The sequence below is a fragment of the Falco cherrug genome, chromosome 8, assembly GCF_023634085.1.
Source record: "Falco cherrug isolate bFalChe1 chromosome 8, bFalChe1.pri, whole genome shotgun sequence".
Classification (NCBI taxonomy): domain Eukaryota; kingdom Metazoa; phylum Chordata; class Aves; order Falconiformes; family Falconidae; genus Falco; species Falco cherrug.
Genome location: NC_073704.1, coordinates 27,371,686 through 27,395,978, shown reverse-complemented (window position 1 = coordinate 27,395,978; position 24,293 = coordinate 27,371,686). Strand labels below are relative to the sequence as shown.

At 40.4% G+C, this 24,293-nt stretch overlaps 1 protein-coding gene across 1 annotated transcript; it reads right to left on the bottom strand.

Annotated features, from left to right (window-relative positions):
- Nucleotides 1-1,390: 1,390 nt before the first annotated feature.
- On the bottom strand, nucleotides 1,391-23,859 carry ERCC3 (ERCC excision repair 3, TFIIH core complex helicase subunit). The gene is made up of 15 exons (XM_055718403.1): nucleotides 23,768-23,859; nucleotides 23,431-23,636; nucleotides 22,133-22,369; nucleotides 21,474-21,523; nucleotides 19,997-20,132; nucleotides 19,634-19,798; nucleotides 18,444-18,648; nucleotides 17,107-17,421; nucleotides 15,791-15,975; nucleotides 12,428-12,630; nucleotides 8,864-8,960; nucleotides 8,559-8,676; nucleotides 7,269-7,387; nucleotides 3,115-3,267; nucleotides 1,391-2,261 (listed from the first exon to the last, which is right to left on the bottom strand). Exons 1-15 carry the CDS (start codon nucleotides 23,784-23,786, stop codon nucleotides 2,127-2,129), a joined length of 2,343 nt encoding a protein of 780 aa, XP_055574378.1. The 5' UTR covers nucleotides 23,787-23,859; the 3' UTR covers nucleotides 1,391-2,126.
- Nucleotides 23,860-24,293: the final 434 nt, after the last annotated feature.

The following is a 24,293-nucleotide window of genomic DNA, read 5'->3' as shown; positions in this document are numbered from 1 at the left end:
AAGGCCTGAGGAACCAGCAGCGTTTCCCAGCAATTGACCCATCTGGAAAGCAATCTGACTGACCATATTCCAGTACAGATGCTACCATGCACAGCAGCAACTGTTCTGTACGGAGTAAATGCATACCAGTGTGCCACTCACAGCTACAGGCTGGAGTAATAGCACTTTATTTTAATTACTGCAGTAATCATATCAAAGTAATTAAATCTAGTTTGAATACCAACACACCATTACTGAAGCATGGAGTCATTCTTACCTCGTAGAATTATTATGCTTTACTCGATGCTGAAAGTACTGCATCCCACGCAGACCTCCTAGAAGAATAAGATTAGTCACCATAGCCAAGGTTTACTACATAAGAACTGAGTGCTGTCCTAATTCCAGCTATTACTAGCGCCACAGTTACAAAGACCAGTATTACTATTAAGCCATTCCCAGATTTAGTGGAGTTTTTTGTTGAGGGGGTTGGGTTTTTTTCAAGCTTATCAAGACTACAGAATAGTCCCAAAGCAATTCATAAAGTATGTTAGAGAGAATTATGGAGAGGGACACTGGGTGACTTAACTATTCCACTATCGCAGACCCCTCCCATTATACTAAGTTATAATTTTTCTACTAACTGTTAACACAAGAGCTGGTCTGAACTACTGTTAGAAGTAAATAATGCTTTACAAACTGTGGAGAGGAAATCAGCACCAGAATACTGCACATTATTCTCTTCAACATAAGCCACTCAAGCACTGCCATGGCTGGTCCTAGTCTGTGAGGCAGAAGACTCAGAACAAGAGGAACCATGCATTATGGGGTAGGTCTCTCAGTCTAAACAAAGTTTAAACTGAACCAGAGCAGTTCCACTTTCAAAATTACCCGATTCTGATACAGAGACTGAAAACACGCACCGTGTGTTCTGAATATGCTTCCAATATTTCTGTATTGTTGATTCTGAATTTATGCTAATAAGAAACAGAATCAGTATTTTTCTGAAGCACATTAGTCATAAAATCAGGATAGCTCTACAATACATACTCCTTTCAGTACATTAAAGATTCATATTAATCTATTTTGAACCAACAGACCAAGATCAATGTTATTTCATAGGCTGTTCCTAAAGATCTACAAACTCTCAGCAAAAAAAGGACTCACAATACAATACCAAGTATCATAACCATTACAATATTACGAAGATGTTATTTAAAAAGCATTCTTCTGCCATAAGCCACCACCACATTTCCTCAAATTTTCTAGAAATACACCGCAGTCTTCATTAAGAACCTCCCCCCCCTCCCCCGAACTCAAGGAACCTTTCCTTCACACCTCTGCTTCCAACTCATCCTATGGTAAGTCAAAACGATATTGATTCAATAGTAACTTCTGTAGTGACACTGCGCTGTTTAGCAGTTATGATGGTTTTATTGCATCGTTAATAAATAGAATATAAATGACAAGGGAAACAGCTTTTATTTCAGCAACTTCTTAACAGTAGCAAGAAAAATGAAGAAAAATGGAGCACGGAATTTATTTGTATTTATGAATGCCTTCCTTGAATTTATATTGGAGACAGAGTTCCTCTTTCTCCTTGTCTTAGAACTTCAAAATATTTCCAAACAATGTGTTAGAATTTTAAGACAGGTTAAGTCATAACTATAAACTAGCTCCCAGTTTAAAAATATTATGTGAAGTGCTCCTATCAGGATTTGTTCAGCTCAGTGAATGATTTTTATTTAAGCATTTTAAAAAACAGTATATTGTTGAGCGGACACAATAATCAGATAAATAGTATTTCAAACATCAGTACAAACTTCATTTACAAAACCTTCCCAGAATTCATCTGAAAAAGGGTCTTCAGCTGATAAAAATAAATTCTATTCATTACCCTGAAAACCAGACAGGTATAACCAGGATCCAGTCACTGGATAATATCTTTTCTGTGGTAAGATTTGGTTCTTTTTTTCCTTTCACATTCACCCATGACAGCACATATATTGCAGAGTAAAGATGTGTCCATACAGATGCATATGAAAAAAAGTCTTTTAAAGGTTGTCAGAAAATTCAATTCTGTATACTTAGTTATGGAACCAAGGTACATGGATACACAGCTTTAACAAAATGCACATGTCATTTGAATGTCATTTCCGGAAGCGTTTAAATAGTGGATGGATGTGCTTATTTGAAGATGCTTTACTCCGTGAAGAGTGGTACTCCATGTAAACCGTATCATCTGCTCCTGACATAGAGCTCATTGTGCCTGTACGACGGGACACCTGCAAGTGAGGAGAAAAAACCATGTGCTTAGTGTGTGATCAGACAGCCATCTCTAACCCACTGACACCCACTGGTTACCGGGCAGCACTGTTCATTTAGTGACCTTAATGCCAAAAAGCCTTCAAAGTTCCTTTTCTTACGAGGAATTTCTACAAAGGAAGTCACTGCCTGCCACTCACCGTAAGTATACAAACCTACATAAGGTTTAATACAGAAAGATACCTTAGAGTAGGAATTCCCAACGCATTTCACGCACAATGCAATTCAGCTAAAAATAAACCCTAAAAAAATCAATTACCACATTGTAGCTTGATTTTAACTTATGTATCAACACATGTTTCAGGCTGTTTATTTTTCTTATATCAGACATGGCTGCAAATGTCAAACTACTACCTACAATAATAGTAATTCTCTTAAAAATGAACAAATGTAGCCCTTATGCTTCTGCCCTGTGGGCATGAGGAAATCAGAGCGTGATTCAAGGAGCACAGTGCCACCACAAGAGTATGTGCTCTGACATATGTATATCTTAAAAATCTTTTAAAATCTTTTCACTGTTCATGACTTAGAAGATGTACTGCAAAATCTGTAACAATAGATCTATCGCCTTCTCCCTCAAATATAATGGAGGACATGAATTCCATGTCTACCTTCTTTCGAGTGCCCATTATCAAACCGAATTACTCAAATAGCTAAATGCTAATGCAGCTTAAAAAAATGAGTCTGTTCTCCAATGTTTCACAAAGATACTAAGGCATCAATGATGGCAACACATTTAGAATTAAAATGCAGCGGTCAAGTTCTGTCACGTTTGTGGTCACGTTTGTGGTCGCACAAAGCATTCTTCATTACCTGAGCTGACTTTGAACCATATTCTCCAGCAACTACTTCCTCCTCAGCATCCAAGTCAGATGCTTGCAGAACTTTCTGGAGAAGCTGCTGCTGTTCTTCTTTGGATGAAAATGAAAGTTCTTCTTCTTCCATGCCTGCAAGCTTTGTTATTACCTACGAAACAGAGCACAGTACAAGGTGAGGGCTCTTCCTCCTCACTGTTAGCTGGCTAATCAAAACCAAGACAAGGATTTCTGATTCCATATCCTGTTGGTGCTGCCTTCAATTTTTATTAATGGTCTGAACAGCTTAACACTATGGTTAGCATAGATACACATAAAATTTTGCTAAGTGAAGTATATATACAGGCACACACATCCCTTGTTATATTCTAGCTGGAAATGCAAAACACAAACACTGGGGAAAAAAAAAAAGGGAGAAGAAAAAAGGAAAAGCTCTGGACAGAGGATGTCAGCCAAATGCTGTTGATCCCAGCTTGACCAAGAGCCTGACCAAAGCACATACAGCTCAGATGCACATTCAACTTAGTGCAAGGTTAGCTTCATGTTGTGGGCTCTACATTCATCTAGTTTAAAAACTAGCACTTTAACAAAAATAATTCACTAGCTTTCCAGACACTGAGAATTCTAGCGATAAACATCGAGGAACATGGATAAAGCCCCTAACAAATCAAGATATATGATGTTGCTGAGAGACCGCGTGTGCAAGCAAGCATCAGCAGCACAGCAAAAGGGCTCTTTCAACATTTGTGCACCAGTTAACTTAGCTGGTTATGTCTGCTCTCTTTGAAATTCTTAGTAACTCATTTAATAATAACCACGGATGCAGGGCACATGCCATCTACTGGCAATATAGTGCCATATACTCTGTTAGCTGAAAAACCTCTTCTGAAGAACTGAAAAGCTCTCAGGCTTCTGTTACAAAGCTTCTCAATAGGCAGCTTGCTTTCTTAAGTAGAAGTATTTTGAAAATTTCACAGGAATTTTTCCTGCAGTTAAATACATTTGGGTAAAAATATATTTATACGTGAGAATCTCAGTTTTCCCCACTATGTTTCCAACTTGAAGAGCTTTTGAGAAAGACATTCTATTTCAGCCTTTTCCTTGATTATGTGGTGTTTCCCCTCCTCAGCTTCCTTTTTCAGCTTATGTCTTGAGCCAATACAATTAGAAACGAGTTACTTCAGTAATCTGGGCTGGAGCTGACCACAAAGACTGATCAAAAACTATGAATACAGCTTAAGGTAAAATGAATCCATATTAGCCACAAAGCACTGTTTTTGAAAAACACGGTAGGGAAACACTAGACCGAATAATCAGTGTTGTAGACTGCAGTCAATGGCAATTCCTAATTAAAAAATGGATGCCTTTCTGAGAAATGTCCTAGCTTTAAGAATCCATTCACAGAAGCAAGGTCTCCTACTATATGGCTAAAGGAACACTATGGTCCCCCTTCTTGTTCATTTAGAACGGCATTGCTAGGATCACCTCAAAAATAAAAAGGAGTCATGAAAAGCAATTTTAAATTGCATTAGGCTGTTTCCAATTGTGGCTGCAAAACAGTGCTAACGTGATTCACAGAACAGAAAGAATTCCCACTGCATCATCATTTTTTTAAGCTGTTCAACAGATGCCAAGTTTAAAGTAATCCCCAATTCTCTGATATAATGAGCTCTCCGACTGGCTTAAAATATAACCTACATTCAGCCTCTAAACAAAAAAACATAATACAGTAAATAAACTATAGTTAGCAAACCAAAAAACCCCCACTAGCAGTAAACTCCAAGAAGCAAATTGTGATGACAAGGCTCCTATTTAAGAAGCAAACACAAAATATGTGATTTAGGAAAAAACCAATGTATTCCAGTTTTCTTTTTGATGAAAGGCAGAGAACGGAGCTATTGAGAGACAGTCAGAAGAAAGTCTTAGAAAAAAAGGGAAAACTTTTACCCTTTTAAAGAAGTAGTGAAGTTTTAGTAATTTAGGAGCAAAAATTCTGAAGGAGAGGACATCAGCACTGAAATAATTACCTAAGGATGAGGTAGAGTCTCCATATTTGGAAGAATAAGAAGGCAAAAATCTGCTGGGAACAACATACATAGAGTTGATCCTGGCTTGGTATGAAGAAACGTAATAGGTCGTTTCTTGGACATTTCTTCCAGCCCTATTCCTTGATGCCAGCTATGACTAAGGCTTAAAGTTTGGCAAACGGATGAAAATAGATATTCTAACATACTGTTCCTTAACCACAAAGAAAGAACATTCCAGTACTGGTCAGCTAAAATGTTGCTCCAAATACTCAGCTGCCACTTGCACTGCTTTTTTCCCCATATTACACCAAAGCTCCTAGGACTAGGTCTTCCTTGCAAAATAAAATCCCTCAATTTTAACCTCTTTCTTAGTTCTAAAATCCAAGACATTCAAATACAAGGGATTTCTCTAATCTTGACTACCACCACATAGATGCATTTGCTGTAATTAGCTGCAGCTTAATACTGATCTAAAATTTTGTCAAAATACATCGACTACAAAGCAAAACAAGGATTTTACCTCTAAAGACTGTGACATGCCTCTTTCAGTGGAAGGACCCCCTTAAAGCTCTATTTAATGGGCCACTGGTTACAAAGCAATTATTTACTTCAGCATAGCTGCAGTTCAGAGAGGTTTTACCCATAGGGATGTCTTGTACTGCACGTACGCCTCATGAGGAAAAGCTCTTAAATAGCTCAGCTCAAGTGCAATCCAGCAGGGGCTGCTTGCCCTTGCACCTTGTGCCATCCCTGCATGATTCTGTCAACACCATAAGCTTGAGCTTGTTCACTAAAGGCAGATATGGGAGCTGCCTTCTGCTCAGCAATGTTTCTTACTGGGAAGGCTTCTCATCAGAGCAGTAAACTCCAGTTTTACAAAGCAATAATTCACCTAAAAGCAAGAGCTATCATGACACCCTGTTGCCTTTAACAACCCAGCGGATGAGCATATGGGGCAGCCCATGGATTAAAAAAAATATACGAATGAGACACACCATGAAATCTATCAAATAGAGGAGCTTTGGTGGAGTGAGATTTTACATTTGCAAGAAGACAACATAACTCTATATATACATAACAAACAGAAGTACAAGGGGCAATCAATCTTCAAGTATGTATGAAGACATGACAGCATTCAGTCCTTTACAAAAGGAACTTTCTGATTTTCAAGTTCTGTCACACTGTCCACACTGAAAATGTTCTCTATTTTGAGGAGTATGTTTTAGTTGTAGGTAGGAAGATTTCTACTCTGTAGTAACAGTCTTTTCCTGCAGTAAATTCTGTCCTTTCTTCATCAATTAACATTCAACCCGGTGATACACTTCACTCCATGCAGAGACAATTACAAACTGTTGGTGGAAGCTAAATAGGCACAGTCTATACACCATTAACCAGAGCAGGTTTTGCTTAACAGAGCCAAGATCGACGTGCCTGCATCCTGGACTGATTGATTTTCTGTACCACCGCAGGCTTTGGACAGCACTACGGAAATGGTGCACAAGATTAGTGTGTGGACAAAGATCCCTGAAAGGTGTTTCTTTTGGAGCGGGATGCTAGACACTTCAAACACTTTACGATTCCCAGAGTCAGATGTATAAATGTAGGATGGATGAATCCTGCCGGCTATATGTTCTCTTTAGCCACAAGGTAAAAGATGTCTCCCCATAGTGAAATACTGGCCTGCCACTGGAGGTTCTTTGGAAACTATTGGTGACTTGTGATGTTTTGGAAGTTTTCTGAACTGCTGCTGGCCACTATGACATGAACACCTATCAACAATGCTTTATGCACAGCCAGTGTGACAACACACAATAGGAGGCCTGCATGCATCGACAACTGAACAGCATAAATATAAAGCAACCGCAAAAGTAACATTCCGCTTCACTCTCCAGTGGGTGCTTGGTTTGAAGTTAGAATACTTACCTTTCTAAAAGCTGTACTAAGTTACTTGTATCTACCCTCACAGTAACACAGATGATAAACCAACCCTGAAACAGTTTTTGCTTGCAAGCAAAACCTTCATTAATACATTACACAACCAGGATTCTTGACCCAATACTAACATGAAAGAACATGGAAATTATGTTTTTAGGTCACAACTATATAAATAGCAGAGACAAGTTACCTTGAAGCTATAACCTTGATCTACAAGAAACCGTTGTCGCTTCGTTGAATATGCCATTTCCTGAGTGTCTTGGGATACAAGAGAATAAAAAAAGGCATTGTATTCCTCTGCAACCATGCCTAGGAGACAAAGACTGAGTGATTAGTTCCATTTGGAACACTGCACCAAAAAAACAAAAAAGGACTGAACACTGAAAACAGGTGTTTAAATCAGTTGTCTCCCCACAAAAAAAATTTTGCAAAGTTTAGCTGCATCCAGACCTTACATAAACTGATTGACAAAGTACACAGTATGGAAATTCCTACTCTTGTTCTTAATAACTTGAGAATGGGCAAAAAAAAATAAAATTGAAAAGGAAATGGATACTAACACAATTACACTGGTACTCGGAGAAGAATCTGCTTCTTCATTACACTGGGCAAGGTGAATAATAAAATTATTTGTAAGTCTACTATGTAAAGAGCGAATAAAAAGTCTAGAGTAAGGATTGCAACACACATCAAAAAAGTTAATGGAAAAAGACAAAGGAGAAGTTTTATCGACATAAATTGGAGTTTGCACTGGTTTTGCATTAAAAAAGACAAAGATATGTAGCTAAAAATTCACAGAGCTATTTTGAAACCCAGGATACACCAGGCTGCATATAATAATTTACTTAAATTTACATCTCTTAAGATTTATTAATTAAACAGCATTGGGTTCTCTTTTAAAACCCAAGGTTTCACTAAGACCTTGTTAATTCACTACCATGGGGTTTGCAGACATTTTCAAACAAAGCCTCAGCTGTAACAAGCACAAACTGCACATGAAGTAAGTAAATGTAGACCTTAAGTGCAAGTAGAAAGTGTTTTAAAGATCATTTTTCCAAACAAAAAGCTCCTTGGTTATGTTTTGCAAAAACACAACTAGTTGGAAATCAAATCCCATTTTTAAAAGCAAGTAATCTGCAGTATCAAAAATGTGCTTTCTAGAGACTTGCATAGAGTAATGCTATGATTTTTTAAGAACTATTTCATGTTGAGGAAAATATCAAGGAATGAAAAAGTAAAAGAACCACGACAAAACAAAAAGTTCATTTTCCTTCAGCTTTTTTTGTCCTTTGGAAGTTTTCCCAACAAACCTTTACTGACCCTGAACATGCTTCATCTCCCTTCACTGGTATATGGGCGTATTCTCTTTTACTAAAACATAATCCAAGGACAAGATAAAGAAGTATCATGAACATCCAGTTTCTCTGCAGTTCTGATACTACGATCCAAGCCTCAAGAGTCCAACCACCACCTCATTTACCTTTTTTGGCTCTTAGCACTCGCCCCAGTCTTTGAGCCTCCTGTCTTCGAGACCCACCATGGGATGAAATCTGAATCAGAACATTGGCTTCTGGCAGATCGAATGATGTGTCACCTACCTATAACAGAGAAGCAGCCTCTAAGCATATCTTATTTCCATATATCACCGACAAAGATTTAATACAATGTGCACATTTGTGAGCTGCGATACAAAGATGTCAAATGCACAACATGCATGTATAATTTACTCTTGAATAAAGTTCACTGAATACAGGTACAAGGACACACTGAAATGTCCTTGCTTACCTTGGAAATGAAAATAGTGTTGATTTTTGGATTGTGCTTGAAGTTTTGTAGAATTTGCATTCTTTCTCCTTGTGCAGTAGGACCATATATATAAGGTCTGAAAAGAACAGAACATACGCAAATTAAATCAATTCAAGACTTCGCAATCATTTTTTGTGAGGTACTAAGAAACCAAGACATGGCAGGGAGTGCAGTACACATTTGAACTGATATAAAAACAAAACAGATTTTGGTACAGCTTACACTTTACTTTTAGCTTGTTTGGCTCTTTATGGCAGCTACCCCAGTTGTTTGTGGAATCCTCTACAGAAACCCAGTCTGCCAGAAATAAATTCTGACAGTTATAAATGTTTTGCAATTATGTGCACCAGTGAAGCTGTATATCAACAGACTGAATACATTTGCTAAGCCTACATGAAAGACTGAAGGCAGCTGATAAAATAAGAGATTTTTTTTCACCTCAAATCTACTGAGTTAGCACATTGACAGCTGCAACCTTTGCTTCCTACTTAAAACACTTGAAAATCCAGGCTTCTCTACCAATGATGTGCCAAGTGTCACAAGCTGGCTGCTGGATGTTGTTCTGAGAAAATTATTTTTGCTTCTGAAGCTAACCTCTTGCCCTTCCTAATACCTCCTGGACCTACTGAAACAAGAACAGGGTCCCAGACATTCCATGGCCACAAGAAGCTCAAAGTGGCATTTAATCTAAGGTTTCTAACACTTGATGAATCACATGGAGCATTTAATATCTCAATCCAGAAAGCTCACACAAACTCTCAGCCCCCCCAGACCTCATGAGTAACTTGGACTACTATGAATCTTCCAAGATCCTCTCTACACTCTGGCTGTTTTCTTCCTGCCTGAGCAGTTTAAAAAAACAAACAAAAAAAGGCCCTAGAAATGGCAAAGTCCACATAAAAAAAAAAAAAAAAAGTGGCATGCAGGAGTGTACAGGCACTGCTTCTTCATCTGTTGCACTACGTTTCCAAATGCTCGTTATCAGCATCTCCAAATAACAGGAACCAAGTTCTACAATTTCTGTTTTGTTCACACTTCCATACACTATTTCTAATACAAGGAACCAACCTCAAATGTTAGAGTACTCTAACTTTTAATATTGCACATACATGGGTGGTAGCTGAACATAAACATGCAGCGCATAGTACTAAGGTTTTCTATTACCAACCAATTCTGGTGTGTTGGGTCCTCTAGCTTTCTCTAGTAAAAACTTTATTCTAGTTTTTCTTTTACCAACAATCCTGGTCATCCCTAATCTAATTCTTCTATTTAGTGCGTTTAACCAAACTGTCAGGAAAATGCAGCTAAAAAATGAAAGTGGCAAATGAGTCAACTCTGAAACACTACCGTTATTATCCAATTAGTAGCATTCGGTAATATATTAACCATTATTTGGAATTACATTTAATATTTAAATTGTGATTACTTTAATTCCAAGCGAAACTTAAACGGAAGATTTAAACTTAAACTAAAGCAGTTGTAAGCCTTCTGTTTCTTAAAGTCACCAAGAAGGGGCACAACACAGAATAACCTGGAAGTCCCAGCTACCAATCCCCCATTTTACCCCCCCAGATCCTACTTGACAGTGATTCACTAACACTTATCTGAGGACCCTCCTGAACCTAGAACGTCCAATGCTAGACTGACTTTTATTTTTTAAATTACTCCTCTTCCTCACTGCAGGAAGACACTTGAGGCATTTGCAGAGACAGATCCCTCCCATTAACCGACGTAACTGTGAAGACCATAGAGGCACAGTCCTTCAGAAAGAGCGATTTAAACACACTAATTAACACCACCAGTAAGAATCAGCATGAGACTCATGACAGAATAAAAGTTGGCTAAGAAAATTTGAAATCTGTGGCCCCAAAAATAATTCCTGTCATGTGCATGTTTTTTCATGCCAGTACCGAGGGCAAGAAGGTGGTAAGGGAGGAGCTGGCAGAGAGCCGAACCACAGCCATCTCTGCCTCCACCCAGGAGCCCACCACCTCATGTGCTTCAGTCAGGTCACGAGAAGCGCTGTGGACACTGCTCTCCTGCTGGGCCAGCACAGCCCGGGCAGACAGGCTCCGCCACCGCCGCTGTACCCGCTGCTGGGCTGCTCTCCTCCTTACCCGTGTAATTCCTGCGCCACCCTAACTCAGTTCCCTTTGTTTCAGCATGCTCATAGTGAATGGACAGAAAATTCTCTGGTTAAAATAAAGACTCCCTCACCTTTATCCAGCACTGCGAGCCTTCTTTCCTTCTAACATCGACTGCCATACAACCACGAGCCACACAAATCATGTGAGGAACAGAAAATTCATTCAAGAACACAAAAAATAAGCACCTAATATTTCTTCAACTGGTTTTCCTGCCATGCTTCTGCAGTGTCTCCCCCGCTTCACAACTGCTGTGCTACTTAGCAAGCACCCCCTCCCAGCATCGCCTTTGCTGAAGGGTTTTCCTGTGGTGCACTGAACACTGCTAGAGACATTCCAGAGGCATCATTACAGCTAATCTCTGTCCAGACAGATTAAAAAAAATGATGAAAGAGACCATGGGTGTTGGAATTCATCCAGCACCATTAGCTCTGCTTACTATTTGATGTCACAGCAAGCCAGCACAACATGGCTGTTAAACTACAGTCAAAACTGATCATGAATTTTGGAAAGTGTAATGCTTGTTTGTGGTTTTACTAAGAAATACTGCTGAAATTCCTAGACATGAAATCATACGCAGTCAAAATGCCCCACAGCTTCCAACAAGCAGGGTTTGTCAACAATTTGGCGTTGTCAAAGAAAGGATGAGGGCAGCTTCTATGAATGTTTTCCCCAATAACTGCTCTACGCCTAATCCTGGCAAACACTCCCGGATCACCCCTCTCCAAACCCTACAAACACACTGATGCTAACCCCTCATTAAACTATTTGTACAACCTTCCATACCTGCACTCATGTTACAGTCATTTAAGGTAGCTGAGAAGCTCATGGGAGCAATATCCTTCTGTTTATTAAACAATTACATTAGTCCTAGGCAGTGCACCGGTACAGCACAGATCCCCAGAAAGTTTGTCTTAGGCTTTTTACACAAGGCTGAGACCTTTTGAGAACCTGAAGAGGAACATCCTGGGTCCCAAAAGATCTTGAAAAATTCAGAGTGTATATCTGAAAAACTTGTCTCAGGGAGATAGGGGAGGCTACCATTCATTAAAGAAATAGTTCTAGTGATATTTTTTTAAGCCCCTCACTTTTCTACTGGCTTTTAATAATAATAACATGGATGGAGAAGTAGTAACAGTCTTTCACAGAAATCTTGGATGAAAACTCCTCTGAGGCAAGTGCTAAACAGAGATTCTTTTCAAACAGTTCTACACTGACATAATGTTGCAGTGCCAATAAAATCCATCCAAAAATATACCCTCCCGAGCTCCTTTTTATATAGGATTTGAGTTAAATCTAAGTATTAGAAGAAATATCTAGACTACTGAAAGCTGTGAGATTACAAGGCAATTTTCCAGGAAGGAAGAGAACAGTGCCATCGCCAGCTGTGAACACTTACTTCCCGAGTCTGATCGCATATTCCTTCAGTGCAAACACGTTGTCAGCAAACACGATGATTTTATCATTCCGTCGCTCATGAAACTTAATCAGGAACTGGCAGGCTCTGAATTTATTTGGGTTCATGGTGTACAGCAGTATCCGTTTCTTTGTTTTGATAGCTACATATTCTCTATAAAATTCAGGTGACATTGGGCACCAAACCTAGAATTAGAAAACACACAAACACACACACACAAAGTAACCCTCCGTTATTTATTTATTTCATTCCACTGGAATTGAAAAGATATTGGGGCAACAATAATGCATTACGGCTTTCTGTACAGCACAGGGCACAGATTTGAACACAGTAATTTCTGTACCAGAGTGACAGCTACTGGTCGCTGTAGTCTCCAACACTACCAAACTCCGTTTAACCTCATTAATATTCTGGCCTTCCAAAACGCTTTGTCAGTGAGATCCACAACAGAAACAGGCAGTGGGATAGCAACAAGACTAGAAGATACTTCCTTTATGCTTCACACCTAATAATTTTACTGAATGCTACTACTTTTTATATAGCAACAGTTAAGGGAATAAATCATCTGTGCAATGTCCCTCCTGTCACAGCAATCAAAGCTTTTCCCATAAAAATTAATTTCCATCCATATTCTGAAAGCTAAGAGACACATTTAGTCTTCATTACAGAACAAATTTACCAACCTTTTTTCATATACCCACAGCGGAGTGACCTTTGTTTTAACAGCTGTTAAGTCTACCACTTTCAAAACACTAGGATTAATTAGAAGACTTCCAAAGGTCTCCCTAAGCAATTATTTTATTATGTAAATACGTATCATAGTACTGCACAAGTCTAGGCTTACTGAGGTATTTTTTCTACTGTAGCATGAAAACAGAAGAAATTACGAAGCTGAGAAGTTTATGCCAATGCAATAATACTATCTATACCATATAATGCCACTATCTATAGTGCATATAATTTAGAAGATGTTCATTCTACTGTACACGGGTTACTCCCTTATATACACAGTACCAATTAACAGAATACTGCAAAGAAAAGCCTCTTGCATAACTATCGTTCAGCTAGGAAAGTTATGTGACAATTTAGTTTATTTAAACAAGCTGAACTGTTTTGTACTGTTACAAACTACTTTTTTGTTTCAATACATTTTTTCCAGTGAATGCTAGGTAAGGCTTTTTTCATCCCTTGACTACATTAACAATAAATTTATGCATTGAATAGGCTCTACTATTATTGTATGTTGTCTATAAAAGATCTAAAACTCTTAAATCAGAAAAGAGCGTTTCAAAGTGACAATGAACTATGAATGTTGAACATTGGACTGTAGTAAAATAATTATTCTATTGTTCAATGCCTCTGACTACATGGCAAACTGAATATATTTCGATTTGTATTTGCACTCTCTTCAGGATTTGGAAATGGCTAAGAGCTACTTCTCACACAAATCTTTTCATTTTTATGTTTTGCAAGATGCACACTCCAAGCCAAAAACTTGGTATGACAGCTGGGAAAGGGATTATTTGTAAATTACGGAACTCTGAAAATACAGTTAAAGAACAGGCTTGTTCTCTTTTTCAAAAATTTCTTTTAACTTTCTCAACTGTGCTGCTTGTTCTCTTTTAAAGCAGTGGAAGAACAGTACCACAATGACCATGACCTGCCTTATCAGAGCAGCACTGCCCTCTCCTGCCACCTGGAGAACCACACTTAAAAGAGCAAACCAGACATCTTTCTTGGCTATGCGGAATAAGCGAAGTTGATTAAAGATGTTACTTCTCAACATGTCAAGAAAATCCCAATAGGTATGCAATGCAGTTGTGCACATACTAGACTTGTTATTTATCAGACTGCTTGTTTTTGATTCTTTGCTTTTGATAGTCCCACCACATGTTATTTCAAAACATTGGCCTAAAGAATATCAACTTGCAGAATTTCCACATCATTCAGAACAAAGGTAGCTCACGCTTCACACTTTGCAACGCCTAAAGGGCAGTTCAGGGACTGAGAAGAATTGTGCACCCAAAGCAGAATTAACCAAAGAGCCTAAACAGTCAAATTTGAACTTGCAGACTGGTTACTCTCCCTTCAACCCAGTTATTTTCTAGATAACTCTTCACTTGTATTCTATGACTTAAAAATATTTGTGGGTTTTTTCCTTCTACAACTTCCGGTTTGCACAAAGCTTAAAAGGAGAACACCCGACCTGCATTTGCATCTTTTATTCCAGTGCCAAAGCTAGCATGAAACTAACGAGGTTTTAAAAAAACAACCCAGTAACAAAAAATCAACACACACACACCCCCCCCCCCAACCAACAAAAAAAAACCAAAGCAAAAAACATGCAGGAAAGCCCAAAAAGACAGTTAAGTTATGAAATTCTATCATTGCATGCTGTAGCTGCTAAAACTTTGCTTCCATTCAACGGGAGTCTGGACAAGCTCATGAAAGACACACAGTGATGTTACTTCTCCAAGCCCTTAATCATTTATGAGTGGTTTCTGTGTATCAGGAGAAGTAACAGATACGTTTGCCCTATTTTTATACTCTTCCTTAAGTATCTTCCTTGACAAGTATCAGAGACAATATATTAAGCTAGACCTTTAGTCTGACCCAGAAAGGTTACTTTTAACGTTCTAATGAGCCTGTGTGAAGGGTTTCCACAAAGGGATTATTCCAACGGGATACCAGACTTTTCTCTCATCCATATGATGGGAAGAACAGAGGTCACACTGTTATATTAGAAATAGATAGTAAGATCCAGTCCTGTGTTTTCAATTTTCACCCTCACGCATTCAGGTTTCAAATAAGCAGGTGTTTTCTTATGTTTTTTAAACTTGCTATTATACTTCTTTTGTTTAAGAGTTTAAGAGGAATTCTCCTCAAACAACCACAGACTGTCTACCAGCTGAAGTCTCTGAAAAGCACTTGCCAGCATACCACCTGATGTTACACTTATCATAACACCATGTTACACTGCCACACAGAACTGAGCTCAAAGTACAAAGTCAAGCTGGACAACAAGAATGTCAATTGCATCGAACGAGGTCTACCACTGCCCACATTTCTGAAAGGTGACTTTGAGACAACCCATCGGGCACCACAACCCCAAAAAGGAAGAGTGCTGAAGTCATTCTGAAGAACGCGTGGCTACTGGATTTACTACATGTTACTACTGACCAGCAACAGCCTTGCCTAAGCTACAAAGTAAATGAAAAGTCATAAGGGCACCTGTTTTTCCCAGTTAAATACTCACAATTACATATATCTTCCTCAAAAAAAAAAAAAAAAAAAAAAAAAGTATAAGCATACTAAACACTAGTAGTACAAAAAGCAGAGCATCACCTCAGCACACTGTACTTTAGCAATGTAGCCACTGTTCTGCAGCTCCATCCAGTTGGCTTCATAGAGCTTTGGTCCAATCAGGAAGTTCAGGTCAACAATTTTATCATCTTCTCTGACCAGGGTAGCAGTCAGCCCCAGTTTACAATGAGCTTGTACAATAGTGAGCACACGTCTGAACATTTTTGCTAAGAAATGCAAGACAGATTTTCTGTTTACTTTCCTGAACGGATTTAGAAGACAAATACTGCAACTTAAAAAAACACTTTCATCAACTCCTGAACATAAAGCATTGGGAAATTTTACCCCATTTCACACACACCTCTAAGAAATCTGTGTTACAGCAAAAATTCACACTGATTGCAGCTTTAGTTTACATCATCAGTGTACTCTGAAAATCACAGTAAAACTTCTGGCATCTTTATAATTTCCAATTTCCCGAAAGAAAATTAATACATTCAGAGGTTACATGGCTTGTTTTAGGTCATATAGTATTTCATAGAAGGAACTATGACACAAGGACTCTTGGCCGATTGCCACATTCAGACTTCTAGTATATGGCTGAATAACTCATCTTCAGCATTGCTAGAGATCACAGAGGAGGCTCTATACCTTAATTTTTATGAAACAAAGAACGAACAAAATTGAAAGAATAGTGGCAGCAACATGCTAATTTGATAAAATAGCAGTTAATTGTCAAGGTCTCCTTCTAAAATCCATCATTTCTGTAGATACCAAATTATATTCAAATGAAATCATGAGAACAAGGTAGAGGAGCTAACAGAATCCTGCATGGTATTTTTAGCCAGGATTATTCCATAGACACTTAAATACTACATTATTGCTTTCCAATAGTACAGATCTTAATTACACAGGAATTTCAAATACAACAGCTGTTTCTGGACAGTAATCACTATACTTGCTCACATTTTATTGAGTAGAAATAGATATTAAAAGCTAGCCTATAGTTCCACTACATCTCAACAGAAAAGAAGGCAGATTAATTCCCCTCCTGTTCAAACCTGTCTACAGCAAAATTATACAAACATAATTCAGGTACACAGGAGAAGGCACCTTATGGTACAGTGCCATTATAGAAAAGACAGTATCTAATTTGAAGGGTTTCAGAAAACTAATGGCCAGCTTAGCTGTAGTATCGTGGGAAAAAAAGAAAGCAGAACAAGGCATCTTACTTGTCTCAAAACCCTAACCCATGTATTTACTCACTATATTGATGATGAGAAAGCAAAAAACCACACCACTTCTAAAAAAGCAGAGTAACGTTATCAGCATGAAAAGTCCGCATGCTGTTTCCTTACCAGGGATAGTATGTACTTCATCAAGTATCATAAGGCCCCACTCTTGACTCTTAAGCCACTCCATTACTCTTTCTGCTTCCCAGGATCTTTTCGTTGTGTGTCCCAACATGGAATATGTACTGATAGCAATCGAACAGCCAATAGGCTTGTCCTTGGCATCAGAAGTGAACCGACATATCTGACTGTCATCAATGGTGGACCACATCTTGAACTGGGCTTTCCACTGCTCTACAGACACTGCAGAATTACCAAGGACCAGACACCGCTTGCGGACAGTACACGCAGCTGTCACTCCAACTAGAGACTTGCCAGCACCTGTAGGGGAAGAAGAGAGATTCATTAGTCATCTCTCAGACACTACTGGAGGGGGGGCGGGGAGGAAAGAGCAAAGAAAGACAGGAAAACAGTGAGAGGATATGAAATCATGTATCAGGAAATTGTATGTTGTTTCCTTATTATAATAGTTTTAAAGAAATGGAGCATTCGCTTCTTAAAAATCCAGCTGCATTGTCTACTGGACACATTAACTCCATTTTCTCAAGAAAATCATTGTAAACAATGGCTGTGCCAATTAGAAACAATCATTCTAATGCTGTTTCAATTTCAAAAGCATATTAAATTCCAGGTGGCTACAGAAAGCTTCCCCTAGAGGTGATCTATCCCTGCCAGCTATGTTTGTTCCCCCAAACGGCAAGTCCTTAAATCTTTCCATTCCTCCTTCACACTTGTTCCAGCATCCCTCACACACTCTCTCGGGCCCTCGCTGTGTCTCCCACCCCCAATACCAAGGGCACTGGCATGCAGTCACCTGTTCTCTCCCTTTTCCATTGCTTCCTGTAGGTTGTCCCAGTTTGCACATTCCTCATTTCTTTCTCAAGCTCTCAGGCCCAGAACTTGTGCATACAAGCTCTTTCCTTCCTTACATACCCCTTATGCCATATTTGTATTTCCAGTTCCCCCCCAATCTCCTTACCCCCAACTGAGGAACAAATTATACCCACGGCAATGGCTTTAACATTTCACTGCATGATCAGCAGAGCTGACTTTAGAGGGACCAGTGAAAGCACGAACGGTTATCTGAAGCTACTACAACCACATATCAGTTTGTTGGTCTCTACAGGGATACCGGCAGCACCGTTAAGCAGATGCCTGACAGCTCCATTAACCAGGCTCTCCCTCACCACAGTATCACCACCCACTCACTACAAACCAACAGGACTCTGTATACTGGTACCCAGAACAGTTCCTACCGCTGTCTGAATTAAAGAAGCCATCAAATTTGGAAGTTAACAGGCCAATAAAGAACAAAACCCCTAAACACCAACCTAGAAACTTACCACATGGCAAGACAATAACACCAGATCTGGCTCGCCCATTTCCAAACATCTTTCTCAGGCTTTTCTCTTGATAGGGCCTGAGGACAGCTGTAGGTTTCAGATCTATATTAATATCAGGATTCACAGAATCATTTCTGAAATCATATTCTGCCAGCAAGGGGTACTCTAAATGGATACAACGCTTCTGAAGTTCTTCAATCATCTCCTGAAGAGGAAACAAAGCTTCAGAAGGTAAGTTTTCCACGTTATTTTTTTTTTGAACAACCAGATTATATAGTACCATGTGAAGTTACATTTATTTTTTTATGCTCATGAAGTCTGCAAGGGTAAAAGTTTATTCCAAAAACTTCATTCATGATCATCTCTACCCCTCTCAAACATTTTAGAAAACAGACAGATGGAAGAACATGACACAATCTCAGATGTGTTGTTTACCTGGCAGCGACTAAACTACACTTTGAAGTCCTGCAACAAAGTGTTCAGTAACAGACACAAAAGGTTCTGTGTGTTACAGAAAAGGACCTACCAAAGCTGAACATCTGTTATCTGGAAAATCTCCATACCCTGGTAATGCAGTTATTCCACCACAATGACAGTTCAATTCAATCACCAAGAGGTTGTTGGTTTGGTTTTTTTAAAATAAACAAAATAGCTACTAAACTATCTTGTATATAATTTCTGTTTTCCCCAGAGTAAGGCATCATTAGAAACACCAAGTCCAAAAACAACTTGAGAAATTCTACAAAAACTCTCTGAAGGTCAAGCAGGACTGTGCTGCAACCTCCAGCTACCCTTCTCAAGCTATGAAATCAGAACTGGCAGGAGTTCCTTCTGCAAACATAAATCACAAAACAAAAAAAGGCAGGGAAAAAGGGAGAGGGAGAAAGAGAGAGAAAAGAAAGAAAGGGGGGAACAACCTCCCTTCATCTCTGGAGCCTTTCTCTGGCCTGTGAGCCCTGTGCCTTGTGGGCAGGGAAGGGACAATACCCAGTCTGCCACCCTCTGTACAGAAGAGGAAGATTCTAAGATTTTGGGAGGGAAAAGGAAAGAAAAGTTAGATGACTTAAAGTGATCTCCACTATCAAACAAAGTACCACAGTACTTCACATTAAATTCTCACACTTATTTGCAAAACTTTGGGCCCATTCCCCAAAGCTACAAATGCAGAGACTAATATAATATACTTATACCTGCTTGACTTCAAAAGAAACTGTCTGTGTTTCCTCCTCCTCCTCCTCATCTTTGTCCATCTGTTCATAAAACTCATATAAGTCAGCTGGGACATCTGGCTTATTCTGGGCATCTGTTCCCTGTGATGTTGATGGACCAAAGCCACCTTCACTGGATTTAGAAATCTGAAACACACGAACATGAATTTTCACCAACAGTTTCATTAGAGATACAGTCCACCCCCTGCCCTGCCCCAATTTGGGCTCATTAAGGAGGCACCGATCATTGCTGACAGAATGGAAAGCAACAGCTGATACAACAAACAACAATCCAACAGTTTATGTACTTTTAATTCAAGAATTTTAAAACATGCCCAAACATACTGCTGATTTACTCGTGAATGTCTCTGTAATGAGCTCTGTTTCTTCACCCTCAGCATTTCTCAGGCGACAGTCCCTAATTACATGGTCTTGCAGAAGCTGCTGAATGACATCAGGGTGGGTACTTTCAACAAAATACCTAAAATTAAAGAAAATGAACTAATCAACTGAATAACTTACAAGAAGAGTGGTATAGATGCTTAAATATATTGCTATTCCAGATGCACTCTCAAGTGTCTAATCTGGGGGGGGGGGGGCATTTAAAAATAAAGAAATTATAGGGATCAAGATTTTTTCAAGATGCCTCACACCAAAAGCATCATGTACTTTGCAGTTACCCATCTTGCTCAAAGTTCTCTAACATCTGTGGGAAAACTCCAGCAGAACTGCCTAGACTGAGCTCTCACATACATGTCTTATTTGTGACATGCGACACAAGTCCATTTTTTTGATATTGAAGCGAGTCTGTGAAAACACTGGATGTGGTGTTTCAAAGTCCTGCCCACAGGACCAAAAAAAGCTCAGAAGACAAAAATCCAAAACATCCAGAACATAGACCATCTAAAAATTCAAATTAGTGCATCCTGAAATTGTTTCTCTCCCTGGACATTTGTCAGTAATGATGCTAGTTGGAAATCACAGTTAAAATATGAGCCAAAGAGACTTCACTAGCATGGGAGAAATCTTTTCCTCAGAAACACCTAAGAAGAGAACAAAAACCTGCTAGCAATACTAGCATCAGTTCTACCCAACGCAGCAGGTTCAAAAAAGCTGCAGCACAAGCAGAAAATTATAGGCCCAGGGCTTATCTGCGGCTGTCAGACAACAGAGAACTTTGAAAAAGAAATAATGAGAAAGACAAAACACAGACAAGGTACAGACACAGGCTTCCCATTTCTTCTCCTTCCTTTCCTTCTTCCTACCACAAATCACATGTTTAGATAACATTGGTCTGCTCTAAAGTAGCTGACCCATCAAGGTCACTTCCAACATTATCTTCTAGATTTAAAATAAATCACATTCAACCCAGCAACAAGCATGCACCTCTTGCCAATGGATTTGCTCGTCCTTCCTGAATAACAGATTCCAAGTCAGAATACACAAGGCTGAAGGACAGCTGTAGAAAAACTTGTCTAACCAGGCTCATGCAAATTAGGAAGGAATGTACGAAACAATTATCTGAAAACCTTAAGGATATATTGCAAATCCAAGTAATAAAGGAACAAGCTAGAATATCAAATTCACAACCTGCTTCTAAAAATGTAACAATAGCCAGTAGTAGTAGCTCAGGGCAGCCAAACTGAATTAATTGACCAAAGTATTAAATACTTTCAACAATTACAAACATGATCTTGCATTGATAGAAGGTCCACTCAGCTGGGAGCTGTAAGGCTCAACAGCTACTCAGACCACTTGTTTAAGCACAGCTGGCATTTGGGGGACTTCCTTTGCCACGCCAGTTAAGGAAGAAGCCACTTACCTGTTATGTTTCAGTACCAGCTTCACCTTCCCATAGCTGACAGTACAAAGCTATAAATGAACAAGAGCAGTTGTTAGGAACATGCAAAAGAGCAATTCCCCATTTGGGACCAAATGCGGAGAAGCAGTATATAATAAAACATTTACTTGTGATGTTATGCTTATGGAACAAACCTGAGAAGGTATTTTCAAAAGATGCACACATCAACTCACACAGGAGATCGGTCACAGATAGTTTTTATACCCAATTCCAATCTGCTTCCACGACTGCAAGAACATACATGCAGGATAAGGTAGACTATGTTTTACAGTGCCTGGCTATGCCAGGTTGCATCCCACATTCATAGTCTTCTTCCAGAGGAAATCTGAGGAAACTTTCCCCACGTACAATTCCTATTGGCTGAAAGTATGCTTACAGACGCTTGGGTGTCTTTTTTTTTTTAAGAGGTATAAACCCCACACAGGATATGCTGTGAAAATAGTATGTGTGCAGGAGTATAGTACAGAAAAAGACAAAAAATAAGACAAAGCTTCTGTTCTCTTGGAACAGTGACAGAAACAATGAATGATTAAAAAAAATAATCAATTAAGCAGAGGCAGCAGGAAAAGTTTTCACTAGTAGCAGTAAACATATTTCCAATGCCAATTAAATACTCTTACCTTGATAAACTGAATTATTCCATCTGGGACCCCAGTCTTGCTCAGTTTTTGTAAATACTCTGTGATATCGCTCGTCTGTAAGCCAACACTAACAGCAGCATATAGCGAGTAAGCAGTCAGTTTGTATTCATGAATGTGGGTTGGTCTGCACACAGGCTCAGCAATGGCAACCAAAAAATCCTGTGCATATTTGTAAACTGGAGAAAAGGCTTCCAGAAAAATATGGCCATCAGGAGCCTACAGAAATAAAAAGAAATGCTGAGGGCACAACAGCGTTAGTTGACCAGAATCAGGAATGTCCTGTAAAGCATCAGTTGACATAAGAGACAGTCCACTATTTAGGTACTAATGCATCATAGGGTTTCAAACAAAGCGTTTACCCTAACAGTAAGATTACAAGAAAAAAAGAAAGGAGACCGAGGAGCATAAAACTTGTCTTCTGAAAGTGTCCAGACACTGATTTGTTCCTGTCCCTTCTATAGCAGTAAGAATAAACCACACCCTGATCAATTAGGCTTTTCCAGACCGACACACTGGGGTGTTTTTTCTTTATTACTGCTAAGCAAATTGCTTGAGCAGAGGCAACCTGGCAGCCCTATTCCCCTGAAACAAAATTCCTCATTTTACACAGAACAAACAGAGCAGGAAAGAGGGCACTTGTGTGTCACAGCACTTGGTAATGTATGCCCTGCAGATGCCGGCTGCACAACCACCTCTCCATATGCTTGTACGACTGGCCGAGGTGCGGACAGGCTTCCTACTGCCATCCCTTTCAGGGCACAAAAAGCAAACGGTACCAGTTACAGAAGATGAGACCAGCTTGTCTTAAGGCTGTTCCATTCCATAATGCAAAGCCTACGGCTGCATCACGGCAACAACAGATCCCACCTGTATCACTAGCCAACGCGGACGCCTCCCACAAAGCCTTTCACCTCCGTCCCAGAAACATTTCGCTTAAGGGGCTGCACAGCCCTGCCCGGCCCGCTGCAAGGGACGCCCGCCAGGGGCCCTTCGGGGAAGGCAGCAACGCGCCGGGGCCCTGCCACGGGCTCCCGGCAGGGACTGGCGGCCTCGCCCCGCGCAGCCGCCCGCAGCCCGGCTGACGGCGGAGACAAGGTCCCAGCTCCGTGACCGGGGAAGCCCCGCCAAGACGGCCCCCCCGGCAAGGGGGGGCTCCCAGCGACCAGGCCACCCGCCCAGGCCTGCAGCGCCCGTCCGCTGCCCCGAGCTCTACCAGGGCGGCCCCCCCGGCCCGGCGAAGCCCGCGGCGAGGCGCTGCGAGGCCCGGCCGCACGTACCACCCAGAGGGGACGCGAGGCGTGGTCGGCCTTCAGGGGCATCTGCTGCCTGTAGTCCTTCGCCCCGTACTCGTCCACTTTGGTGCCGCTGTCCTCCACCTGCTTCCCCGCCGCGGACGGCACCGCCTCCTGGGACTCCTTGCCGGGAGCTTCGTCCTCATCGTCTTCGTCGTCATCGTAATGGCGCTTCCTGGACTTCTTCTTATCTGGGAGCGAAGCCGGAGCTGTGACGAGGAAGCGCGGCCGGCCCGCGGATACCCGGCCGCCCCCCGCTCCCGCCGCACTCCCGCCCGGCCCCAGCCGCTCCCCGCCGGGCCGGCCGCGCCGCGCCGCTCACCCCGCTCCTTCCTGCCCATGGCCGCCGCGCAGCGCCGCCGCACGCCCGCGCGTCACTTCCGCCGGCGGGAGGGGCGGAGCCACGGCGCGCGCGACCCACGCCGCAACGTCGTCGACTTTGTGTTCTCGGGGCCGCCCCCGCTGCCGGGGAACGCTTGGGCGGGCAGAGGCAGGAAAGAGAAGGGGACCGAGGGGGGAGAAATTGTTCTTTAAAAAACCCAGTAATTAAAAACAAGGCCAATAAATAAAAAAGCCAATTGGAAATTCAGGAACAAGACTGACATTCCGCATTGTTCTAAAGCACAAAACTCTTCAAAGAGAAATCACACTGTTGTCCCTACAGAGTGTTTTAATATATTTCTAAGTACAATTCGTGTCTGATTTTGGAAATACAAATACATTTCGAATGGTTAAAAACAAAAATTAAAAAAATATTTTGAACATCAGCCAGCTGAAAATATATTTATCTAGTAAATCATCTCTCAAAGCTTTCATATATTTAATTATTCTAACTAAACATAGTACCC